At 45.3% G+C, this 17,010-nt stretch overlaps 1 protein-coding gene and 1 long non-coding RNA gene across 4 annotated transcripts in view; one reads left to right on the top strand and one right to left on the bottom strand.

Moving 5' to 3' along the window:
* Positions 1-286: 286 nt before the first annotated feature.
* LOC140850495 (uncharacterized) lies at positions 287-13,343 on the bottom strand. The gene is made up of 3 exons (XR_012133408.1): positions 13,237-13,343; positions 9,514-9,712; positions 287-1,270 (listed from the first exon to the last, which is right to left on the bottom strand). It is a non-coding gene; the product is annotated as an uncharacterized lncRNA (long non-coding RNA).
* An 85-nt stretch (positions 13,344-13,428) lies between these two features.
* The window catches only part of PLA2R1 (phospholipase A2 receptor 1), a 98,201-nt gene continuing 94,619 nt past the window's right edge, over positions 13,429-17,010 (top strand). The window contains exon 1 of one of the 3 annotated variants that reach the window (XM_073241545.1): positions 13,429-13,773. In XM_073241545.1, the coding sequence (XP_073097646.1) occupies positions 13,668-13,773 (106 nt within the window). In that variant the 5' untranslated portion in view covers positions 13,429-13,667. The remainder of the gene's footprint in view (positions 13,774-17,010) is intronic. The other 2 variants (XM_073241544.1, XM_073241543.1) reach the window with 2 other exon arrangements.

Below are 17,010 nucleotides of genomic sequence, written 5' to 3'. Positions count from 1 at the left end.
TTACTACAGAATACACTAGTTTTTTAAGTACTGCAGTGGGGTAAGGAAATTTTAAATTAAGTAGAGAAGCTGTTAAATGTATTTTGCATAGTTTTAGTACATTAAATGTTTATTTTATTGATTTCAAGAAGTGAATTCCAAGATTTTGGAAACTTTTTTATTAAGAAAATGTAATTGGGGAAGAAAAATATAAATAAAAGAAGATTGAAAACACCAGGCATAATAAAACATATGAATTTATTATATAGGCAAAAAAGAAAATATATCAGTGATTTTCTCTGAGGCTTCCTTTGTCATGTGCAGGCATTGTTTGATTTAATGAAATCTACTATTCATTTTAAAGGATGACCAATCCATGCTTTAATACAATTCCATGATTCACTCAAAAACCTGAAAAGGCTTCAGTTCCAGGTGGACACAGGAAAGCGTATGTTAGCATTTTTATCCTGTAGTTGCAGAACTACTTTCTCCACACAGGAAGTTACCTGTTAATATCCTAGGCTTAGATTCAGGCAGTAACAGAATATAAATACTTCATTGTGTCTTAACTTCACACACTAAGAAATTCACAGAGAAAGGACAAGCATCTGATGGATTCCTGGACTCCTGTTCTCAACCTGGTTCTGGGTTATTTTAATATTGCATGTATTTCCCCGTATTTCCTAGGGTTCTTGTGAGAATTAAATGAAATGATATCTTTAAGTATTTGACATATATGGTCAATAAATGCTCACTACAGGCATACCTCGTTTTATTGTGTTTCCCAGATACTGCATTTTTCACAAATTGAAGGTTTGTGGCCACCCTGTGTCCAGCAAGTCTATCGGCACCATTTTTCCTATTGTATTTGTTCACTTTGTGTCTCTGTGTTACATTTTGGTAATTCTTGTAATACTTCAAACTTTGTCATTATTATGATGTTTGTTACAGTGATCTGTGATCGGTAATTACAACTTGCTGGAAGCTCAGATGATGATTAGCAGTATTTTTTAATTGAGTTATATACATTTTTCAAGACATAATGCTATAGCACACTTAACAGACTACAGTATGCTATGAATACAACTTTGATGTGCACTGGGAAACCAAAATTCCTTTGACTTGCTTTATTGCTATATTCACCTCTATTTCACTGGTCTGGAATCGAGCCTGCGACATCTCTAGGTACGCCTGTCGATGGTGGCTGTTTTTATTGACTCAGTGCCTTCAATAATCATCCTCTTGGAAAGAGAAAAGTATCCTAGGTTGGGATCCAGGTATGCCTGGAGAACTGGGGAAAGAAAGAAGCAAATCAGAAGGCAAATTTTAAGAACCATAAAGTGCATGAACAAAGATAACACGGAAAAATGTCTGATTCAATGAGTTAGCTAACTCAGAACAAAGGTCACATTGTATGAGGAGAATGCTGGTTCTAGGTAAAGACAACTTCTTCAACCCGCCAGTGAAAGAATTCTGTATAAACTGAAGTCTGACCTATTAAACTCTGGAGGTCCAAACAATTCTACTGTGGACCCTTTGCAAAGAGTGGAACGCAGAAGAGAAGAGCTGCTTGCAAATGGCAAAAGAAAGATGTGCTCAGCTGGTTCTGCTGTTCCGAAGGTAGAGCTTCGTGTGCACAGTGCAGGTGAGCAGCAGCTGCCGAGTAGCTCCCTACCAGGGCTGCAGGTTGAGCAGAAGCCTAGACAGGCAGCAGCAGGGAACCTGTGGGTGACAGGAGCCTCAGGTGGGGCCTGGGGCAGGTGCTCGGCTCAGGCAGTGGAATGAGGAGCAGTGTTCTGGGCCTGAGCTTGATGCCCAGTTACAGAGGTGAGTGTGAACCTCAGAAACGGTCCCTGAAGTACCACAGTAAGGAATATAGCCAGCAAAATTCAGGTCTGAATATTAAAGACAGTTCATTCATACCCACTGGGTGCTGACACTTGAAAAGGTTTGGGACCCAGTGGATAAGACATATTTGACATGGATGTAGGCAAAGGAAAGACAATTCAAAGCAAAATTTATCAAATTAACATTTATGCCCATTTAGAGGTCATTGCTCAGTTCTGAGAATACGTTCACAGTAATGTATCTTACTCAGTCCTTTCCCTAGCCAGTCCTCCCAGAGAAAAATCACAGTTTTTTGAGAAATAGGAAGGCAGTAGGGAAAATATGGGGAAGAAATGGAGGAATAATGTAGGTCATGAGGACCTACAGGTAAAATTAAAAATATTAATGGAAATAACACAGCCACAATTATTTATGATACAGAGAAATAACAAACAAACATAAGTGACAGATTTCAGAGTTTGTTTTTTCAGAAATGAACTAACAGGCCAAGACTAGTTCAGATTTGGGGTTAGCCTTTCTTGAAAATAATTGCTCTCACTAACAAACAAGAATTTAGCTGAATAGAAAGTGCAAGTCAAGGCATAAAAAGATCTAGGAGAAAGAAAATGTAGCTCACATAGGTGAGTCACACAACCCCCTCAGGCGATACAGTGAAAGGCAAAGGAGAGAGAACAATCTAGAAGGCAGAGTAGTCATCACACTGCAGAGTGAGATGGTATGGAAGTACTGCCCTGCTGCCTGGGAGCTTTGGCTTATGCATGGCACACCTCTACCCAGCCCACAGAGCGGAGGTGTGCTGCCCCAGAGCTCAGAACTAAATTACTCTGGAAATGAATGTAGTGAAAGTTAGCTGGAATAGAAATGATTAACCCCTTGTAGAAATAACTCAAGAGACCATCTTTGGATAAGTGATTCAGGGAGATTTGGATATCCACAAATAGAAGGCAACCAGAGAAGGGAGGAACATTATTTCTCCAGGAAAGCCACAAGACAGTCGGTGGTATTTTCTACCATCAAAGACAGTGCTAATGGAAGGCAAATGGTCTTCATGAAAGACCTGAGAGAAGAAAAGTGAACGAAAGACCTGATCAGTGTTTCTCTGACACTCCCTACACCACAGGCATGCACTGGCCGGAAAGGGAGGCTGTGGGAGCACCCGGACCATTCACCAGGCTGCTCTGCATGGATGCCTCTTGTCCTGCAGTTATCATTTCTGTGAAATTGAATTAAAAGCTGATATCCCAATGGTAGAATCATTCATAATAAAAGTGTTGTCTGGAATGTTCTTCTTAAATAAAATACAGATATCTTAGCCCAGAGACTTCAGTAACATGCTTCTAAGATTTTACATCAAATTCGGCTGTTCAGATTTGGTTGGTTTGTTGGTTTTTCCAGTTTACTCCCTGGTTCTGAAAATGTGTTCTCGCTAAGCATGAGATTCATTCCTGTACTAACGCCACCCACACGCGTACACACACATCCCACAAACACTCCTTGTGAAAAACTAAGCAGTGTCATAAGCCATTGGAAAAAGTGTTATTATACAGATTTCTACAGTTCCTCATGCTAATCTTTATTTCCTGCCTCCTCTTTCTCATGTAAAGCCAGTTTGAAGGTCAATTGCAGACATGAGAAAAATATCCCTAAAAAAGGGATATGATTTTTGCTTCCAAAAAAATGTAGTAACTGGGACCAGATTTACCCTTCTACCCAAAACAACAACAAAGTACATGAAACTGTGACCTTAAAAAACAAAGGAGCCAGTTATTTTACAAGCAACGTGAGTTTATTCAGGAATAGCAGAGGAATTGCCATTTGGGACAAGCAAATAAAAAACACTGCCATATGGGGCACGTCCAGAGAACAGAGAGGAGATCTTGATTTTATAGGGGAAAGGGGGAAGCTGGGAGGAGCTACTTTGCTGAGTTCTCATTGGCAGGGGTATTGCTGGGCAAGGAGAAATTCTTCCTTCCTCCTTTTGAGGTGTGTAAATTAAGTTTCTTCCTGTCAGAGAATGCAAGGTTTGCTCCTTGCCAGGAGCAATAATGCAAGAGAGCTTCCCTTTCAGGGCTTCCCAACTCCATTTTAAATGAGGTTTCCCTTACTTATTTTTGCAAGACACTGGGCATCAGGCATTTAAGGTCAGTGATCCCTGACAGACAGGAAGCAAACAGCGTGAGTCCTAATAACCTCAGCTTACTTAGTTGACATTTGTAAAATACTTTACCCAACAATGGCAGGAGACACGATCTTTTTAAGCACATATGAAATATTTGCAAAACAGACCATAAAGAAACTCAGTAAATTTAAAAGCATGCAAAGCATACAGACTATATTTTTTAACTGCAATGGAATTTCATTAAAAATCAATAACAAAAAGATATCTGAGCAATCCCCAAATATTTGGAAACTAAATCACATACTTTTAAGTTTCCGAAAATAAGCTATAGACTAGGAGAAAATACTTGCAAATTATGCTTCTGATAAGGAACTTGTATACAGACTATATAAAGAACTCTCAGAACTCAGTAGTAAGAAAACAATACAATTTTTTAAATGGGCAAAAGATTTGAACAGATATTCCACCAAAGGAGTATAAATCAAGCGCATGAAAAGATTTTCAGCATCATCAGTCAATACAGAAATGCAAATTTTTTTGTGTGGAAGTATAATGGTCAAATAAAATTGTATCTATTTAAAGTGTACAGTGTGATAGTTTGATCTACATGTACATTGTGTAATGATTACCACAATCAATTTAATTAACATATCCATCACCTCATATAGTTACATTTATTCTTTTTTTCTTTCTAGTGCGATCTCTTAAAATCTATTCTCCCAGCAAATTTCAAGTACGCAATACATATGTTTATTAACTTTCCTCACCATGCTGGATGAATGCAAATTTATTAAGCGCAAATTTAAACCACAACGAAATACCAGTATATTCTACGGAAATGCCTAAAACTTAAAAGAATGGCCACACCAAGTGTTGGCCAGCATATTAGTTTTCTAGAACTCCCACAACAAAGAACTACAATTAGGAGGCTTAAACAACAGAAATGTATTGCCTCACAGTTCTGGTAAGTGGAAGCCCCAAATTCAAGTTCTGGAAGGGCTAGTTCCTTCTGAGGGCTGTGAAGGAAAGATCTGTTTCAGGCTTCCCTCCAAGCTTCTGGGGGTTTTCTGGGGATCTCTGGTGTTCCTTAACCTGCAGATGCTCACCCCAGTCTCTGCCTTTATCTTCACATGGTGTTCATCTGGTGTGGGTGTCTATCTCTGTGTCTGGGTGTCCACGTTTCAAAGGACACCAGTCATGATGGCCTCATACCAATCATCTGCAAAGACCTTATTTCTAAATAAGGTCTCATTCACAAGTACTGGGGTTTAGGATTTTAAAATCTTTTAGGAGGATACAATTCAACCCCTAAAAGGACATAGAGGAAGTGGAACGCTCACATACTACTGGTAGGAATATAAAATGGTACAACCACTTTGGAAAACGATTTGGTGGTTTCTTTAAAAGTTAAACGTACAGCTATAGTACCACCCAGTTATTCTACTTATAGGTAATTACTCCCAGCAAAAATGAAAAGATATGTCTACACAAGGATTTGTACATAAATATTCATAGCAAATTTATTTATAATAGCATAAAACTGGAAAAAAACACAAGTATCCATCAACAGGTAAATGAATAAAGAAATTATGGTATAGCCATACAATGGGATATTACTCAGCAATTGTTTTAAAGATGAACTATTTATGCATGCAACAGCATGGCTCTATTTCAAAATTTCAAAATAATTATTCTGAGAGACAGAAGCTAGATAAAAACGGAATATATACTATATGATTTCACTTACATAAAATTCTGGGAATTGCAAACTAATCTATAGAGACAGAAGGCAGATCAATAGCTGACTGGGGAGGGATAGGAGAGAGGGTTTACCAAGGAACATAGTGAAATTTGTAGGGATGATGGATGTGTTCACTCTCTTGAGTATAATAATGATTTCCTGGGTGTATATATGTCAAAAATCTCAAACTGTACATTTAAAATTTTTGCTTTTGTTTGTCAATTTTACCTTAATAAAGCTACAACAAAGACCTCTTATAATTGTGTAATTCACTATATTCACTAGGAATATATTCAAAATGTTATTTAACCCATCAATCTTACATTAAAAGGCTGAGATTTCAGGACATATGTTCATAAATTGCCTTTTTTTCTGGTAACAAAATGTAAATAAAGCCATTATGCAGGAATAAAACTGTATATTGATTAATAAATATAATGCAGGAAAATATTGTTACATTCGTGGAATCCTGGTCATTTAGCCATCCCTTCTATCAAATCCATAGATTTGACAACATATAATTTGATTTGTTTTTATTACTTCAAAACAAAAGAGGTTGAGCTGTGGAAAAGCTAAGTAGTCCCTCTTGGGTGATTCCTGGGGGGACCAGCCACCTTAAACAGGTCTCTTAGTGTTCTACTCACTGAGTTTTTCAGACCACCTCAGAAAGCTCCACTGAGTTCTAATATTTAACTACTTTAACCTAAGAAGGGTAAACTTTGTCTACACGTTCCTAATAGCCCTATGACCATCCCACGTCCCTCCCCATTATCTCTTCTACTGAGCTTTAGTGTTATGAATTGGCTTAGAAATGAAACTTGACAGACTCCAACCCTGAGTGTGCACGATAAGACAAGAAAGAACACACCAGAGGCCTTTGTCCCTGATCCATTCGGATCACTTTCCCTCCCTCAGAATGGCTGTGGCTATTATACTCTGGAGGCCCTGCTTACTAAGCTGGCATTTGGCTCACATGATATCTCATCTTACAAGAATCCTGCAAGGTAGGATTTTATTGTTTCACACACAGAGAGGAAACTTAACAAGTTTATAAAATCTGACCAAAGTAACACAGTTAAGAAATAATGGGAGAAGGGTTTTTAACCCACCTGTTCTGCCCAGCTGTCTATCTGCCTCCTCCTCTCCTACGGGACTCCTTCAAGAAGCACACGCTCCCGCGGATTCCACCTGGATTTACTGGGGAGTCTTGGGATGAAATCACGAGGTGCTGCCACCCCTCTATTTTGTTCTCGTTTTTATGTAAAAGGAGCATTGGTGACTGCAAAAGCTATGTTACATACTTTTCTGGATACTGGGTAGAATAGAGTATTTAAATCACTAGAAAATCATTAATAGATGTTAAATAAATATTGATCACTTCCCAACATTACTGCTTAAGTCCTAGGAAGGGTATAGCCAGCTGGGAGATAACCAGACATGCAAGGTCTCAGAGGTCTCTTGGGTAGCTCTGGTTCCCAAGAGCGGCCTCCTGGAGTCAGGAGGGGACAGTTCCCCACCCCAGCACACCTCTTTCTCGCCTTGCTCCTCCCTCCCTTTGTAACTGCAACACTGCCAAATGCAATTGTTACTTCTAAAACCAGCCACTTTTCCCCTTTTTTGTATTTTAAACATTACCCCTGCACCCCCGCACTGTATGTGGGTTCTGAACACAGATCCAGTTCTCTACCCTAGCTGCACATTACAATAAGCTTGGAGGTTTAAAAAAAATACTGAGGCCAGAATTTCACCCCAGACCACTTGAATCAGCATTTCTGGGGTTGGCTGCCTCCACGTCGATTTTTCAAAGCTCTCTGGGTGACCCTGCCCGCGGTGAGGGCTGAGCGCTCCCGGGACAGCTGGGATTCAGAAAACACATGGTGCTGGTGGACATTCTCTCCAGAGGGTTCTCCTCTTCTACAGATGTGTGTCTCTTTGCCTGCTTCCTCTGCACATCCTCTAGGGGGCGCATACGGGGAGCAGAAGGGAAGGGTGAGCATGCAGAGACTAGCCTATGCCCTGACACCACAGGCCAACAAAGACACAGGCTCTGCTTAACTTCCCACATGGCGGAACCACCTTTCTGGCTAAATACCACACACTAGGAAAGACATTAACTGAATTAAATTGATACAAATTGCCGCCTGGACCAAGGTGAAAAACTAGTTCATTAACTCGCTACTGAAACTGGCCCTTAGCCCAGTGATTTTTCACTTGTTTTCACCCCTTAATACTTCAGCCACTTAGTTAAAATACCACAGTGCTGCTAAATCACAACATAAAGTTATATTATGAACACATCCTGAAGTGCTTCAGAAACGGCTAGGGAAAAGCCGTTAAAAATACATGTTAAATAGGTTCGAAACTCACATCTTACGTAAACCAATATTCTTTGTTACCTACAGCACAACTTCCTCTTAATGAGACAGCTTATTATATGAAGCTAATTGGTATCTCAGGGCTGGGTTTTAACCATAAGTCACTTTAACTCTCTCAGTGCCCTCATCAGTACATATGGCTGCCGTGGCCGTGGGGTAACTGCTGTGGGTATTATCTAACAATCGTAGTGACGCGTCAGGAGCACTCACTGCTTACCAGGTTATGGGTACTTCCCCTGCATTATGCTATGGGGTGGGCACTCTTACTCCGTTTTACAGAAAGGTAACTGAGTGCGGTGAGGGGTAAGGACTTGGCATGGAGCAGATTTCCACCCATGCAGTCTGTGAGTAAAGTAATAGCGAGCACTGTAAATCTCAGCTACTTAGAAGAAACAATGACAAGACTAGGGTTTCTCCATCCAGCAAGAAACCAAATCAATACTCATTCTGTGTTTGCCCCCTATTAAAATATTGTTTATATGTTTTAAGTAACAAGTACCTTTTCCCGGTATTCACTATGTATGCCACTGTTTTAAGCACTTTCCAGGTGTTAACTCATTGAATCTCTGTAACAAGCCAATGAAATGGCACTGTTATTAACGCCCACCATGCAGATGAGGCCACCAAGCCCGTGGAGGTCATGCCGCTGGCCGGGTCCAGTAGCCCCCAGATGTGGTGCTTTGTTTGGCAGCTCCAGGAAACTAAGTAGTTGTATGGTGTTTTTACTCTGCCAAAGTGAGAGTTTCGGTTTCTCCTCACGCTTATGAACACTTAGGCATGGTTGGCCTTCTTAATTTTAACCATCCTAATAGGTGTAGGAAGTAAATCATTGAGGTTTAAATTTGCATTTTCCTAATGCCTCGTGGTCTTGAAAATCATTTCACGTGTTTATTTGCCATTCTATATCTTTTTAGGTGAAGTGTCTGTTCAAATCTTTTGCCCATTTGTTATTTGGGTTGTTCATTTTCTTATTACTTAATTTGAGAGTTCTTTCTATATTCTAGATACAAGTTCTCTATCAGATAATATGATTTGCAAATATTTTGTTCCAATTGGTGGCTTTTCTTTTCATTCTCTTAACCTACCTTTTGAAGTCAACTAAGTATTTGAGATGCCAGTTTTTTTTTGCAAGCTTTCTCTGAGCCTCAGGCCTTGATAAGTGGCCTAAGTACATGCTGAATTTCAGGTATGAGATCCATCCTCATAGCATGGCATGCATTGTCCTCTGTTATAATTGCTTGGTTACCTGCTTGTTTCTCCCCATAGACTCTGAACTCTGATCATGGACAAGTAATCATTGTGGCCTGTTCTTTGTTTTATCCTTCCCCACCAGTCCAAAGATTGACAGAAGGTGTTTGCACAGGACACTGTCTGCTTGTCTCCAGACTCACTGTGCATAGTTCTCCTACCTACTCTGTAGCCTGGGAAACTGACTTCTGGGGACTCCTTACCTACTGACCTCCAGTGGGGTTCAGCCAATGGGAAGAGATCAAGGGCAGGAGAAGACGGACAGGCTGTCTATTCTTCCAGCTTCTACTCTGACAGCCTTCCATTTGGTCGTAGGTGCTGTTCTGCTGCCCTGGCAGGGGTTCCCCGTCCCACAGGTACAGCTTTATGAGGCTCCTCTATCTGTCGTTGTTCCTCCAGGCCCTGGTGCAGGAAGGGCAACTTCAGTACTGGCTAGAAATCTGGTCTTCCCCATCCTGTTTTGGTTCCCTTCACTCTGCCCATACCTTTGTAAATAGTTCTTTCATTAAACCTTCACTAGAAATCAGGAAAAAATACAAAGAACTTTGAGACCCTGATTCCTACACTGCTTAAAACATATTTGTTCATTTTTACCCTCATCATGACCCATACATTAAGTGAGTTTTAAATCCCTGCATTTTCTTCACTGTTTTCATTCATTACAAATTTAAATTTCTACTATTCTTCTTGAGTTTCAAATGACTCCAAACACTATATTTCTTTTCAATCCCATTCCTTCCTTCACTCATTCGGCAGTTGTTGAGAACTTACTAAGAGCTAGGAACTGTGCTGCTTTGGACTCACAAAGAAGGGAAATATAGTTGGTTCCTCAAACTACTCACATTCAAGTGAGACATTTGATTAAATAACGCAAATTCAAAATGATACATTGAGTAGAGGAGAGATGTACGAAGGCCTGCAGGCACAGGGTTCCCACAGGCCCATGCTCTACTGCCCTCGCTCCTGAGCTCTTTCGTTCTTCTCTTTGCTGCCCCACACCCCCACTCACAGCCCCCCTGACCGACACCGTGCCAGGCTCTGTGTTAAGCGCTGAATATACTTATCTCATTTAACACAGAAACCTTCCGAAGTAAATACTACCATCTCCATTTTACACAGAAGGAAACTGAGGCTTGCGAAGGCTAAGTAACCTGCTGGTAAGGGGCAGAGTGCTTCCTTTAACCATCACATACCCTGTCTCATCAGTCGGAAGCACACACAACACCAGGGGAGGGGAAGGCTCATTTTCTTGCAGGCTAAAGGGCTCTTTGCCACAGATAACCACCTCAAAGCTGCAGTGCTTCAGGAAGAGTCTCCTAATTGTTGAATAGGATATGGGTGTCTGTAGGCCAGGAAGCCATCACCACCACCCTTCATTACACTAATTGCTCTGAGGATGAAATATGGCTGGTTTCCCCTCTTCATGCTGCTCATAGTCATAGTTCTGTGGCTTTGGAATGTTCTCAGCTGTGGGGGAGGGCGTTTCCTTTTTTCATTATACAGAGGATAAAACTGAAGCCTAAAGCAGGTGACTGTCTCACCCAGATCCCATAGCCAGTGGGAGAAAGTTAACGTCCTAGTGCTGACGTCATTTGACAGGGTGTCCGAATAGCTGTCTTTGCCCCAGCCAGGCCCACCTACCTGCTGTCTCCCGTACAACATTTCTGACCCAGCCTTTGTATTTTTTCCCACAATTTCTTCCCACCCTAGAATAGCCTCTTCCTCCCAATTCCCTCCACCCTATCTGAACACAGCTAAGCCGGCCTGATCACTTCCGCTCCTCCTGGTCTCTGTCCCTTTTACTCTCACTGCTATGCACGTCACTGAAGATTAGTGTTGTGTGTTACTACTTAATTATACCTCACAGGTTGTGCGTGGCTGCCACATTAGATGCCAGCATACTCCAACAGGACTGAATCGTCTACTTTGGGGATATTACAGTTGCACACAATGTGGCTGCTAAGGCCACAGGACAGATCAGTAATACTTCACCATCGAAGTCTGTAGAGCCTGGTGTGTGGAACGCGTCCCTTTCCTGCATGTTTTCAGGCAGAGTAGCTAACCTATATAATGATGCGCTTTTGCCACAGTACACACAGTGGAACCTCTCAGCCCACCGTGTGCTTTGCCCACCTCTGCAGCAGCCTGCCCTGCACAGGCTTCCCCCAGGTTCCCTCCGGGGCAACGTGACAGCACACCACCGCTAGCCACGCACCTATTGCTGACTGCTCCAGGCTGCTTGCGTGCCATGGCATGGGACCGCACTTAAAGCTCACTGCTGCTGTTGAAGTATACAGGAGCTAATAACCCCAGGATCACCCTAAGCAGAGGAATGGTGAACCTGTGGATAAATTCTTTCCCCTTTTGTCCCCAGGGTAGACAACTGTGAGGCCTTCTGCGGTTCTTGCAAGACTGAGCCCATGTTGTTATCACAGTGGCCAAGACAATGGCTTCCCTTCCTCCGTATTTCACTCTGATCCTCAAGCTTACTCTCTGCTAGGGATATTATCCTAGCTCAGCTTTCTGGGGAGCCAGGCTGGCAGTGGTTTAGTCCGCTTGGGCTGCCAAAACAAAATGTCATCGACTGGATGGTTTAAACAAGAGAAAGTTATTTCTCACTATTCTGGAGGCTGGGGAGTCCAAGATCAAGGTCCACCAGGTTTCTGTTGTGAAACTGAATAAAGGAAACTTCATTCAAAATGGACATGGGAGGCCAGAGAGTGAGCTCTCACACTTACTGCTCCCAGCCAATGGCAGATGCCAGCAGGAAGAGATCGGCTGCCTTACCAGCAGGAAGAACCCTACTTTACTACTGCAGCCGGAATTAGGAAGAATTTTCCCTAGCCCAGCAACAAGCTCAGCCAATAGGAAAATACCACAACTCAGACATTGATAAATCATCACCTGAACTCTCCCTTTCCCCCAATGGACTTCCTTCAAAGCAGTCCCTTCCAACTTCCTCCTTTTCTCTATAAAGTAACATTCCTTTCCTTTGATCCCCCACTCACCTCTGCTTTGCCCTTGCTTGCATGTCCCCCAAAGGGCAATCTGTCTGCTATTCCCAAATAACCCCATTTGCTCATAAAATAACTAGCTGTTTTGCTTTGCAGGTTGACTCTATTTATGATGAGACTTTTCTTCCTGACTTGCAGGCAGCCACTGTGCCCTCCCTGCCTGTCTTGGAGGAGGCGCTCTTTCTCTTCTTATAAGGCCACTAGTCCTACCTAGGACCCCACCGTCAAGACCTCATTTTAACCTTAATGAACTCCTAAAAGCCCTATCTCCAAATACAACATCACTGGGGGTTAGGGCTTCATGTGTGAACTGGGGGTGGAGGGCACAATTCAATCACTGCTCAGAAATACTGGCTTGGTCTTGGCCAGTAGGCAGCCGAGAAAAGTAGATGCCACCGTCTTCTTCTTCTCCTTTTTTTAAGTTCTTTTTTGCCTTCCCTCCTCTTACGTTTTAATGACTAACTGTCAAGGTCTTATATTTAACCTGTTCCATGAATATTAACATTTCTAGTGTTCTGTTGTTATCTGAAAGACTACAGTTGGAAGGACCACCTTCTAGTCAGGGTTTTCCTGCTTAACTAATTTAGAGACAACTTGTGCTAGATAAGGAGCGACCCAGAGCAAATCACTTTGCCTTCTGGACGGGTTTTCTCAGCTACAAAGTGAAGAACCCAGCTGTTTTGCTGGGTCAGGAGTGGGCCAGGGAGAACCCGAGATGGAAGGAGGACGGAATTTCAAATGCTGAGCTCCTTCGGCAAGGAACTCGGCCTCGAAAGCACCTTAGGCTACTCTGGCATGAGGAGGGCGGACACCCGGGCGCACCCCAGGCGTCTGCAGAGGTCCGAGCTCCAGAGGGCAGACCCAGCGCACGCCCAAAGCCCCTGGGCTCGCAGGGCAGCTTGGTTTACTCACAGCTGCCTGCTGCTGCACCCGCAGTGTTTCTGCGACCGGGTGGTTTGCAAGCCCAGATGTCAGACTTCCTGTCCCGGAGATCCTCAGCGCTCACCCGGCTCCCGTCCGGCCTCCCCTGGGCAGGAGGAGCGTGCACGGGGCAGCCTCACCCCTCCTCCCTCCCCACCCCGGAGGCAGGAATTTCTGGGATGGGCAGATGGCCCTCCCCCTCGTCCTCCTCCTGTAAACCGGAGTGGGTGGGGCGGGGAGGATCTCCGCGACTTCCCGGCCTCCCGGCCCCGAGCCCAGGGTCCGCCAGAGACGGAGGGGGTCGCAGGGGCGCAGGGCGCGAGGCCCCCGGAGGCGCGGGGCGCCGCGGCGGCTGCGGTCCCGCCTGCGCTGCGCCGAGCACTCGGGCTGCCCGCGGCGCCCGGGGAGCCCCCAGGCTGGCGATGTCGCTGCTGCCGTCGCTGCTGCAGCTTCTGCTGCTGGGGGCGCCGGGCCACGCCGAGGGCGCGGCGGCAGCGCTGGGCCCCGAGCCGGTCCTCGAGTGGCAGGGTGAGTGTGCCCGGGGCGGCAGGGCCCGGGACGGCACGTCGGGGGCCGGGGATGCGCGGGGGGTGCAGGGAGAGGGGGCAGGCGGGCAGTCGGGGTCGCAGGGTGGCCGCGTCTCTGCTGTCCCCAGAAAGCCCAGCGGACGGACCAGTGCTGCCCCCGGACGGGCCCTGACCCCGCGCTCCCGGCCCTGCACCCGTTCCTTCAGCCCCGCATCCCCCAGGCTTCTGCCCGGGGCACGGCGAGGGGCGGGGCCTGCTCTGCTCCGGCCTCGGGGCGCGCCGGGCTAAGGAGGGCAGGAGACCTTTCTAAACGTCAATTCCGAGAGTCGCGTGGTTTGGAGGACCACTCTCTCCCGGAAAAAAAGATGGCAAAACACGTCCCCTGCCATTCCCTTCTGAAGCAAGCTCTCGGGATGTGCGCCGCCACCTGCGGGGCGGCCCTAAGCCGGGCCTCTCCCCTCTGCCCTGCCGGAAAATTCTCCTCTATTAACGCCTCCCAGACCAAACGGGGCAGAGGAACCCCGGTGGCCCCGATGAGCTGTTCGAGCTGAAGCAAATTACCATCTTTGCGCCTCCGTTTCTGTCATCAGAAAAATGGGTCTGTGCTGCTCACGGGACCACTGCGGATTAAATGAGGTTCGTTGTAAGGCACGTGGCATGCCAATGAGCCAGAGTTCCTTCATGGCATCCCAACACACACGTGTGCACACACGGATCAATTCACCATTCACTGAGCACTTCCTACACACAAGACTGACAAGGGGTGTGTAAAGAGAAATGAGGAGGTTGTCCGGCAGGGGTCCATATTCCTGAATAAACAACCCTAGGGGCCGCCTCTGAGGCAGAGCAGACAGCATCCGAAACTGGGAGCCCCTCCGTTTAGGGAGGAGGAAGGCAGGGGAAGTTAAATAAACCAGGAGGAGCCTCCAGGCAGTCTCCACGCCCTCTGCCTTTGGGATGAGTTGAGAGAAGGGTAAAACAAGGTGTAATCAGTATCTGTGTTCATTTATTTCCTTTTCAACATACTGTGTAATCAGTTTTAAGGTAATCTTTGCTGGACTGCATTCTCTAGCACTGCCAGGAGGTTTTTATCAGGGATGGGTTGAGTAACTGGTACTGTAAAGTAGCCAAGGGTCAGAACCCTCTTACCTTTTCGCTTAGTTTAATAATAACGCTCCTGTAGAGTTTACATATGAGGCTTATTCCTTTACATTTTAAAATGTGGGCTTTGCCTGAGCATTAGGTATCAAGAACCGGGCAGCTGCCCGTGCGGCAGAAGCTGGAACCAAGCCACACAGAGAAAATGCTCTGGTGATCCTCTGAGCGAGGGTTAGCCATCCCTGCTACAGGCAGCAGACCCAAGTCCTGGCCAGAGGTAGCTCCTAATCAGTGCCTTCCATCAGTGGTGAAGGACTCTGAAGTTAGAACTACCTGCTGCCTCCCGGACATCCAGGTGACACTTCCCAAATCTGAAGACATTTGACAGAGCTGTCAAAGAGATTCCTCAGATATGAAAATGCTGCTACTGACTTCCAAAATTCATGGAGATTGTGTGGTGTTGACGATGCCAGTCCTCACACAGGCTCCCCTCCCAGATGCCAAGCACCCGTGTCTGTGAAATTTCAAAAATAATCTAAATGGGTCTGAAATCAAGTTCTTCCTGTCTGTACAAAGAAAGGAAACCAAAGTCTCAGCATTGGAGGGGACCTGAGACACTGTCAACTCCAGCCTCTCAGTTCTCAACTGTGGAAGCTAAGGTGGCGCTGTGTTTTCTCAGCTCTGTTTTGGGGTACCTCAGTTTACCACTGTGTTCACTGTACCACATTGACTTGCTTGTAGCCATGATTGGCATACACGGAGGAACCAGGTGGAAATATGTCCCCATTTCAGTTTCTATCCACTAATAAGGGATATGTAATAACACACGGCAGGTTAGACATATAGTATTTTTCATTTGAATTGTTTGATATGTATTATTGATTAATCTGATATGTTCCATAAGTATCCCAGCCTTGGGCAGCAGATGATGAATGGTATGATGTCGCCTCTTCCGTCATTTATCAATTTTTAATTCAAAATTCAGTAGATGCAATGTCACACAGTAGTTAAGTTCAGGGGCTCTGGGGCTCAACTGCCTGTGTTAAAATCCTGGGTGTGCTGCTTGTTGTGTCACCTTGGGCAAATTACTTAACCTCCTCTGTGTCTCCGTTTCCTCATTTGTAAAAATGTGGCTGATGATAATGTCGTCCTTTGGTTTCAGTATCACCACAGTGCCCTCTCCCTCGGGCTGCCGTGCCCCTCGCACTGTGCCCGCCATGTCTGCAGTCTGTTTCCTACCTCTGTCGGCTCCACCACGGGGCCTCTTTGTGGTTCTGGAATCTCAGCTCTTCTGGCAAGTGCTAAACCTCGGTCTCTTCACTCACTCAAGCAGCCCTGATGCTGGGAGGGCTGCAGGGAGAATGAAGAAGGGGGTGGCCATTCTGGGGGAAGGCAGACGTGGTCTCTGTGGAGGCTGCTAAAGGAAATGAGCGGGGAGTAAGTAAAAGGATTTTAAAGCTACATTAAGGGCTAAAAATTATTAATGAAATGGCCTCGGCCAACAGAGTAGGAGGGTTTCCTCCGCAGCTCACCTCCCCAGGGGCAGCAAAGGAGGGAGCTCGAGGCTGTACCAGTCCTTGGGGACGGTCAGGACAGACTCTCCTGGGTGACAGTGACCAAGAGAAGGGAGGGTACTAATGAGTATGCAGTCAAAGGGTTTGACCACGGGGTCCTATCTGGTGAAAAGAAAATGAACCAGCAGTAGGGGATGGGGAAGGGGGTGTCTCTTGACACTTGTGCCCATGGGAAAAAGGGTGAGGGGCTGAAGCCCTCCGTTGTTCCTTCACTATCTGTCAGGCACTGCGTGCGTTGTCTCCCTTCTTGATTTGGGGTCCCTCAAAAGCAATCCCCACCACCTGTATGTGAGGTGCAAGGAGATTACTGGGGAGATGATTCTAGAAGGCCCGGTGAGGAAGGGAGGAAATGAGACAGGGAGGGGAAGAAAGCCATCACAAGCTCTGGGGCTCAGGTCCACACGGCCCCTCAGGGGGACTGTGGAGACCGCAGTGGAGCCTCTGAGAGGCAGAAAGCAGTGGTATGCATGCCCCGCCCCTCACCGATGGAAGGGTCCACCTGGAGCGCTGATCCCCTGGTCCGCTGGGAGGCTCAGAAAGTCAGAGTACATGGGAACCGGCTCAGG

The sequence above is a fragment of the Manis javanica genome, chromosome 7 (genome assembly GCF_040802235.1).
Source record: "Manis javanica isolate MJ-LG chromosome 7, MJ_LKY, whole genome shotgun sequence".
NCBI lineage: Eukaryota > Metazoa > Chordata > Mammalia > Pholidota > Manidae > Manis > Manis javanica.
The sequence above is the reverse complement of the archived record's forward strand: the minus strand, read 5'-3'. Positions and strand labels throughout refer to the sequence as shown.